The sequence below is a fragment of the Hyaena hyaena genome, unplaced genomic scaffold, assembly GCF_003009895.1.
Source record: "Hyaena hyaena isolate Hyena2069 unplaced genomic scaffold, ASM300989v1 scaffold_252, whole genome shotgun sequence".
In the NCBI taxonomy this organism is placed as follows: Eukaryota; Metazoa; Chordata; class Mammalia; order Carnivora; family Hyaenidae; genus Hyaena; species Hyaena hyaena.
This window is the reverse complement of record NW_024080884.1, coordinates 506859-515722: the sequence shown is the minus strand read 5'-3', so window position 1 is coordinate 515722 and position 8864 is coordinate 506859. Positions and strand designations below refer to the sequence as shown.

General features: G+C 49.8%; 1 protein-coding gene and 1 long non-coding RNA gene across 2 annotated transcripts in view; one reads left to right on the top strand and one right to left on the bottom strand.

Annotated features, from left to right (window-relative positions):
- The window catches only part of LOC120240287, a 5063-nt gene extending 3770 nt beyond the window's left edge, over window positions 1-1293 (top strand). The window contains exon 3 of the long non-coding RNA XR_005530624.1: window positions 1227-1293. This is a non-coding gene — a long non-coding RNA (uncharacterized LOC120240287). The remainder of the gene's footprint in view (window positions 1-1226) is intronic.
- Window positions 1-6012, bottom strand: part of SERPING1 (serpin family G member 1) — a 13845-nt gene extending 7833 nt beyond the window's left edge. The window contains exons 1-4 of the mRNA XM_039244996.1: window positions 5928-6012; window positions 5307-5378; window positions 3199-3709; window positions 1303-1437 (exon numbers count right to left, since the gene is read on the bottom strand). Coding sequence (XP_039100927.1) covers window positions 1303-1437; window positions 3199-3709; window positions 5307-5354 — 694 coding nt within the window. The 5' untranslated portion in view covers window positions 5355-5378; window positions 5928-6012. The remainder of the gene's footprint in view (window positions 1-1302; window positions 1438-3198; window positions 3710-5306; window positions 5379-5927) is intronic.
- Window positions 6013-8864: the final 2852 nt, after the last annotated feature.

Sequence of the window (8864 nt, the reverse complement as noted above, 5' to 3'; positions counted from 1 at the left end):
TCTGTGCTGACTGCCAGCTCAGAGCCTGGAGCCTATTTCAGAGTCTGTATCTCCCTCTCTCTCTGACCCTCCCCTGCTCACACTGTCTCTCTCTCTCTCTCTCCTAGAAATAAATAAAAATATCTTTAAAAAATTAAAAAAAAATTTTAAAACAAGTTTAAGAAAAACTGGAAAAAATTTCCCTTTATAGAAGGGGGTCAGACTAGATCCGTAGTTTTCAAACCTCTTTAAGGAGCAGAACTGGGTTTTTAAATAGTCATGTCTGAAGCCCACAGTTAAAAGGGCTCTGGTGGAAGCTGGGTGAGGGCTCAGAGCCCAGCCGGCTCCATCTGCCCCCACCCCCACAGCTGGTACCCCACACACCACTCAGCCCCCCTGATCACTCCCCTAACTTCCACCGTGACTCCTGAAGCAGCTCAGCAGACACCCAGGGCTCTGGGGAAGAAAATCTAAAGAGAACTTAGATCATTTTGGATCTTATTATATACTTAATAATGCCATATATGTAAATGACCACAAATTCATAGAACACAAAAGTGCATAAAACTACAAGTCTCAAGACTCCCCTGACCCAGACTAATAAAAAATTTTTAACGTGAGGGCCACTGGAGTAGTTCAGCCAGTTAAGTGTCTGACTCTTGGTTTTAGCTCAGATCACAATCTCACGGATTCATGCATTGAAGTCCCACCTCAGGCTCTCCCCACTTGGGATTCTCCCTCTCTCTCGCTCTGCCCCTCCCTGCTGGCTCTCTCTCAAAATAAATAAATAAACTTAAAAAAATTGTTTTTAGGGGCGCCTGGGTGGCTCAGTCGGTTAAGCGTCCGACTTCGGCTCAGGTCATGATCTCATGGTGGGTGGGTTTGAGCCCCGCGTCGGGCTCTGTGCTGACTGCCAGCTCAGAGCCTGGAGCCTATTTCAGAGTCTGTATCTCCCTCTCTCTCTGACCCTCCCCTACTCACGCTATCTCTTTCTCTCAGAAATAAATAAAACATTTTTAAAAAAAATTGTTTTTAAACTTGAGCTCTCTGGTCCTATCCATGAATAAATGCAGAAGGCCATTCTTAGTCTAACCAGAGTTGATGAATGGAAATGACTTGCCCAAGGCCTCACTGGGAGAAGCATCCGGTTCCTAGAGCCTAATGACACTGCTGCTGAGGTCCTCGCCCGCTCTGCAGTCCAGCCCTGATGTCCTAGCTCTAACGTTCCCTCTGCTCTCCTTCCCCAGGTCCCCCTCAGAATCCTCTCAGACCCTGCTTAGCATCTACTAAGCTCTAGATGCTGCCCTCTCCCAGGAAACTCACCGGGGCTGTGGAAGATCTGAGAGAATGAGGTGAAGCCTTTGGATGTGAAGGCCTTCAGGGCCTGGTGGACACAGGTAAAGTCCTCGGGGTAGTAAAGGAGGCTCTCCAAGTTTCTCTTGGTGCTGTCCCCAGCGCCTACAACAAAGGGCAGAAATGAGGGAAAGCTGTAAGAATGGGGGACCCACCATTCAGGACTAGGATTGAAGGATCAGGCTCGAATTGGGGAGGAGGACGTTATTTCTTGCTGTGAAGGGGATCTCAAATCATCGGAGTGGGAATGATTGTTTCGGAAGTCAATTCTTATGTCAAAAAGACTGGGGTGGGGGAATTAGGAATAATCATGGATAAGCTTTTCCAGGGCTTTGAATATTCTCCTTCATTTTTCTAACTATTGTAATCCCACACATCATCGAAAGTCTAGTCCAGTCACTGACTGTTCCACACAAACTATTATCTAGTTGGTTTGGGTTTACAAAGGTTTACCCTATAGGGGCACCTGGGTGGCTCAGTCAGTTGAGTGTCCGACTTCGGCTCAGGTCATGATCTCACAGTTCGTGAGTTGGAGCCCCGTGTCGGGCTCTGTGCTGGCAGCTCAGAGCCTGGAGCCTGCTTGGGATTCTGTGTCTCCCTCTCTCTCTGCCCCTCCCCCATTTGCTCTCTGTCTCTTTCTCTCAAAATAAAGACACAAAAAAAATTTTTTTTAAAAAAACAACGGTTTTCCCTATAGGCAGGGACACTAGCTCACTTGTAAGAGGAGACACCAGAGAGAATCACAAAAGAGCATAGATGTTCAGGGGCACCTGGGTGGCCCAGTCGACTAAGCATCTGACTCTTGATTTCAGCTCAGGTCATGATCTCATGGTCCATGGGTTCAAGCCCCGAGTCAGGTTCTGTGCCAACCGTGTGGAGCCTGCTTCGGATTCTCTCTTGCTGCCCCTCCCCTGCTCCCGCTCTCTCTCTCTCTCTCTCAAAATAAACTTTAAAATTTTTTTAAAAAGCATAGATGTTCAATATCCTTTCAGTTATTCATTACTAAATGTTTATTGTGCCCCTCTTCTGTGCAGTAACAGATAAAATTCTGGGGCACTTATGTAGTTCCAAGCATCACAACTGCTTCTCCCATATTAGCTCACCGAATCTTCACAATAACCCTCTCACATAAGGGTAATTACTCTCCCTATTCACCAAAGAGGAAACTGAACTGTAAGAGATTAAGTGGTCTACTCTATTCAAGATCACAGAGTTAAGTGGACGATGGAGACAAGATTCAAGCCACACGTGCTGGGCGGTGAAGAAAATTTACCAAAACCAATCAACTGAAATGTGCCTCCTGGGGGACTTTGGGCAAGTTTAGTGGTCCCAGCTAGAGGGTGTAGGTAGAGGTTTATCTCATGAGACTTAGTAGCACCTCTCAGGAAGGCAGAGGATGAACATTTTTTTGACCTCCCTCTGAGCCAGGCACTAAGCTATCTGCTTTCTTTTTTGAAGTAAGTTCAACCACCTCCATTTCACACCTGAGGACTCAGGCTCAGAGAGGTTAAGGAGTCTGCCAAGGTCACACAGCCAGAAAGCACCATTAGCATGATTCTATTCTATGTCTATCAGTCATGGTTTCATCTTCCTTATTACCTTACCCTGAACCATTGCTGGTGACTGGGACCTTGTTTTATATGTTTCTGTATATTCCATTGGGTTTTATAAGCCATGGTGCCTATCAAATCACAGTGCCTATGAAGGAATAGATGAATGCTCAAGAATGAAAAGATTACCCTCCCCTCAAACGTATCCCATTTTTATAGCTTTCTCCTGGAGGCATAGCTTCATGGGCATCTGGGTTGGGGACCCCCATGGGAGGGTCCAATGTACAACTTGGAGAGAACTTTGTCAGGTTCTTACCAAGCAGGACCTGAGTTAGGAGGCTGGCAATGCTGAATGGAGAAAAGGCCATGTTGGTCTCCACCTTCTTCATCGCTGAGAAGGCATGGTAGAGCTTCACAGAGAAGTCCATCAAAGCCTCTCCCAACTTGGACTCTGCCGACTGACTCTCCAGGTCAGAGCAGGAAGTATCAGGCCCCAGACAGAAGGGTACAGTAGTGGGCTGGGTAGTGGGCTCAGTAGTGGGCTGGGTAGTGGGCTCGGTAGTGGGCTCGGTAGTGGGCTCGGTAGTGGGCTCAGTGGTAGGTTGAGTAGTGGACTGGATGAAGGGCTGAGTGGTGGGTTCAGAAGCAGTATTGGCTGTTTCGATGGTTGAGCTGATTTTCAACAAGGTGGAAGAGTCCTTGGTGCGCTGCTGAATGGATACCTCTGTGGAGATCTCTTCCTCCAAGATGTATTCTTCATGTTCTCCTTGCCAGCTCTCTGCCGTAGAGTTGGGGTTAGTATCATTCAGATCTGAGAAGGCTCTAACCTGTGGTTCAAGAAACTGAGTTTCACTTTTCCTGCCACGAAGTACAGTCCACTCAAACACTCAAAGCAGGAAGGGAAGGTGGGGCTATGGAAAACGTCCGATACCAGAGGATGATTCCTGGAAAAGCCTGGTGGGTTAGGGGCCTGCCCGAAGCTGCCAACCACTAGTTCTTCCAGAGAAGGGCAATGCAGGAGCCGGTGGGGGTTGGGGTGCAGGCAGAGATAATCTCCATAAAGGTAAGGAGAGGCAGAGACTCTGTTAACTCTGGGCAGTCACTCCCTTATGGGAAGTTGTTTCCCAAATTTTGGAGTTCAGTGTCAACTGCCATTTATCTCTGTTCTTGCAATTTCTTCTTCTTTTTTTCAATGTGTATTTATTTTTGAGAGAGAGACAGAGCACAAGCAGGGGAGGATCAGAGAGAGAGGGAGTCGCAGAATCTGAAGCAGTCTCCAGGCTCTGAGCTGTCAGCACAGAGCCCGAATTGGGACTAAGACCGTGAGATCATGACCTGAGCCGAAGTCCATGCTTAACTGACTGAGCCACCCAGGCGCCCCTCTTGCAATTTCCTTTAGGTATATCGGCCTGGTTTGGCTCACCTGCCAGGCCGATATAAGATATTTGAGCTTGTGATCTTTGCGTGAGAACTGTGGTTTTTCAAATGGTGACTTGTGAGCCATTGCAATAGTGCATGTTGAAAACCAACAGCATTCCAAAAGAAAGAAAGGAAGGTGGAAGAAATAGTATAGACCAGTGGCTCTCAGTCAGAGACAGTTTTAATCCCTGGGGACTTTTGGCAATGTCTGGAGGCAGTTTTGGTTATCTTAAGGGAGGGAAGGGGATTGGGGGTAGATGCTATTGGCATCTAGTGGGTTGAAACTGGGGATACTGCAAAACATCCTTCCGTCCACAGGACAGTCCCTCATACGGAATTATCCAGCCCCAAATGTCATGGCTATTCTCCCATTTCACTGATAAAGGAAACTGATGCTGAGATATTCAGTAACTAACCCAGGGTCTCACAGGAGCTGATGATTCAGACTCTGATTCTAGATCCCTCGCTCATCACAGGGCAGCACCTGCAGATTCACTTCCCAGGCCAACTTCCACACACTTTCATCCACGCACAGACGCGCAAAGCAAGAGCCCACCTTCCTCCCGACGCCCACACCGCTGGGACCTCTGGCCGCGATCGGCCCCCACCCAAACCCCCGGAGTGTCAGCCGCCTCTCCGCGCGTTTTCGTGCCCGCAGCCCCGAAAGAACCAGGGTCTCAGCAGCCAGGGCCCCACCCCCCACAGCCCGTCGCCTTTAGATCGCAGAATGCTGTCCATCTCCTGACTCTCTGACCCTTCCGCTCTATTCTCCACGTTATAAACCAGCACAGGTGGGCTCGGAGAAGGGACTTGCTCAAGGCCACCCCAACTGGTGGGCAGCCGGCGGGGATTAGAACCCGGCTCTTGGCTCGCTCGCTCAGAACCCCGGGGCAAGGACTACACTTGCTGATGCCAAGAGGAGCTCTCTTCATTCTCCGGACCTGGAACGGTTAATCCTTAACCCCTCCTCCCCCCGCAACCCGCCCCCTCGAAGGGACCACTCACCCCAGCCAGCAGCAACAGGAGGGTCAGCGAGGTCAGCCTGGAGGCCATCTGGGCGGCGGCGTCAGCCCGGACCTGCGGAGCCAGCCAGCGTCGTAATCAGAGCCCAGCCCTGAAGCCCTGGGGGCTTCCACCCCGCCGCACCTCCCACCCACCCTGGGCCCGCCCCCATTCCATTCCCGGCCTTAGTCCCTCAGCGCGAATTCCCTCCTCCGGCTCCTCCTCCTCTCCCAGGCTCCTCCCCCTGTTTTGTTTTCCCCAAACCGCTCCCCTTTCCCGGCACCGGCTGGCCCTTCCTTCCCCCTCCCAAGCTCGGGTCTCCATCCATCTGTTCATCCAGAGTCCGGCTTTAAAGCCTAACAATGACGCTAGAGGCAGGGGGAGCAGGGGAGGGCCAGACGGGGCTGGGCACCAGCTCTGGCGGGAGCGGGAGGGGGGAATAGAAAGGGGCACTGAGGGGAGAGGGGTACCAGGAGGAGGGGTACCGGAGTCTTCAGTGGAAGCAAGCCTATAGAAACTTTAGAGATTAAAAAAAAGGGGGGAGGGGCAGGAAACCAGGAAGGGAAAGAAGACGAAGACACCCCACTCCCACCCACCCCCGCCCGCACCCCCACCCCCCATCACCAAATCTGCTCCAAACTCCTGGTCGCTGGGCAGCTTCAGTGCAGACTGAGCGGATAGTCCCGCAGGGTCAGGGAGGTGGGGTGCGTGGTGGGGTCGGTCTTGGCTATTGGCTGGCCCAGGACACTGCCCAGTTACAAATTAAGGATGATTGATCGCTGCTGTGACTTCCCGTAAACGGGGATGGGACGGACCACTCTGGTCAGGCTTCGTGGGCCGGGCCAGATTTCAGCCCAGAGCCCCTGGGGAGCCCTGGGGTGGAGAAGCTTGGGTGCAAGTAAGTTCTCAGCTCCACACACCCAAAACTCCTCTTCCGTCTTCATGGGTCCTGATGAAACTGCAAGGACACAGAATATGCTCCATAGTTTACAAGTAACCCGCTTTAGGGCAACTACTCAGCTCAGCTCATCCTCAAAGTGACCCTTCGGAAATAGGTCCCCCTGTGCCCATTTGGTAGTTTAAAAACCTGAGCCGTAGAGAAGTTAAATGTCTGGCCTGTGATTACCCTCACTTGGAAAATAGCCTGGACTCTGACCTCAATTCCCTGAAGTCCTAACCTCCGGCTGGCTCTCCCCTGTGCTGTGTGCGTGTTGTGCTTCTGGTTGGACACCTGGAATCAGGGTGGTTCTTCCCTTGTAGGACAGGCTGGAAACCCGAGGCAGCCAACCTCACAGGCCCCCGCTCCCCTTATGTGAAAAACTGACAGCTGGGGTGGATGGTGGGGTGTGAGGGCAGTGGCCTGGGTGAGGCCTGGCTGGCTGTGTGACCCCAAATGGATTCCCCTGGCACCTAGTCCCCCGCTCTGGGTTACCAGATAAAATACAGGAAGCCCTATGAAATGTGAATTTCAGATAAACAACCAAAAAAAAATTTTAGGAAGTATGTTCCAGGCAATATTGAGAAATACACAAAAAAAAACATTTTTTTTTTCTCATGGGGCTCCTGGGTGGCTCGGTCATCTAAGCATCCGACTTCTGCCCAGGTCATGATCTCATGGTTTGGGAGTTCAAGCCCCCTATTGTGCTTTCTCCTGTCAACACAGAGCCTGCTTTGGATCCTCTGTCTCCCTCTCTCTCTGCCTCTCCCCTGCTTGCTCTTTCTCTCTCTCTCTCTCTCTCAAAATAATAAATAAACATTAAAAAACATTAATAATATTTTTTGGGTCCTTTATCTGAAATTCAAAATTAACTGGGAATTCTGTATTTTATTTGCTAAATCTGGCAAGCCTACGCTCTTTGCCAAGCAAGGTCTTTGATGAGCTAATACAGCTCTAAAGTTCTATGATCATCTTACTGCTGGGCCGGTCTTGTTAAGAACAATCAGGAAAGAGCTGCTTTCCTAAGGGACTGCCCATGGACAGGACGACTGAATATTTGTGCGTCTCCTTGGGGGTCATTGGAAAAACCCCATAAAGCCTGCTTTGCTAGTGGTCCATTCCCTGTGGAGCCCCCTCAGCCATGGTGGGGGGGTGTCCTTCACCACAGGGGCACCCACGAGGCCACTTCCCCATCCCCAGGCCCAAGCCCCAAGCCGGGGGCCTGGGACACCCACTGAGCTTGCAGATTCTGGGAAATGGGTCAGCCAAACAAAAAGAAGGTGGTGGAAAGCAACCTCATTCATCCTTGTTAATTCTCGTGACACCTATGAAGAGGGTGTTAATATTAATCTCATCTTAAATTTAAAAAAAGAGAGGGACAGGGAGCCTGGGTGGCTCAGTCAGTTAGGCCTGCAACTCTTTTTTTAAAAAAATTTTTTCTTAATGTTTATTTATTTATTTAATGTTTTATTTATTTTTGAGAGAGAGAGAGAGAGACAGTGTGAGGAGGGGAGGGTCAGAGAGAAAGGGAGACACAGAATCCGAAGCAGGCTCGAACCCACAAACTGTGAGATCACGACCTGAGCTGAAGTCAGATGCTTAACCAACTGAGCCACCCAGGCACCCCAAGCCTGCAACTCTTGATTTCTTTGGCTTAGGTCATGATCTCATGGTTCATGAGATTGACTTGCATCCCTGCGCTGACAGCACTGAGCCTACTTAGAATTCTCTCTCACTCCTTCTCTTTCTTCCCCTCTCTTGAAATAAGTAAACCTTAAAAAAAAAAAAAAAAAGAGGGCATGTCCTGGGGTGCCTGTGTGGCTCATTCGGTTAAGCGGTTCCTCAGGTCAAGATCTTGCTGTTCATGAGTCCAAGCCCTGCACTGGGCTCTGTGCTGACAGCTCAGAGCCTGGAGCCTGCTTCAGATTCTGTGTCTCCCTCTCTCTCTGCCCCTCCCCTGCTCATGCTCTGCCTCTCTTTCTCTCTCTCTCAAAAATGAATAAACATTAAAAAAAGAAATAAGGGGCACCTGGGTGGCTCAGTTGGTTAAGCGTCCGACTTTGGTTCAGGTCATGTTCTCACGGTTCATGGGTTCAAGCCCCATGTCAGGCTCTGTGCTGACAGCTCTTTAGATTCTGTGTTTCCCTCTCTCTCTGCCCCTTCCCTGCTCATTCTCTGTGGCTCACTGTCTCTCAAAAATAAATAAATGTTAAAAAATTAAAAATAAAAAATACAAATAAATAATAAATAATAAACAGATAAATAAATCACATTAAAAAGAGAGGGGGGGCGCTTCGGTGGCTCAGTCAATTGAGCATCCAACTCTTGATTTTGGCTCAGGCCATAATCCCAGGGCTTTGGGATTGAGTCCCACATTAGGCTCCGTGCTGAGTGTGGAGACTGCTTAAGACTCTCTCTCCCTCTGCCCCTCTCCCCTGCTTACATTCTCTCTTCTGAAATTTAAAAAAAAATTTTTTTTAAGTTTTTTAAAATATTTTTATTTATTTCTAGGGGAGAGAGAGACAGCGTGAGCAGGGGAGGGTCAGAGAGAGAGGGAGACACAGACTCTGAAATTGGCTCCAGGCTCTGGGCTGGCAGTCAGCACAGAGCCCAACGCGGGGCTC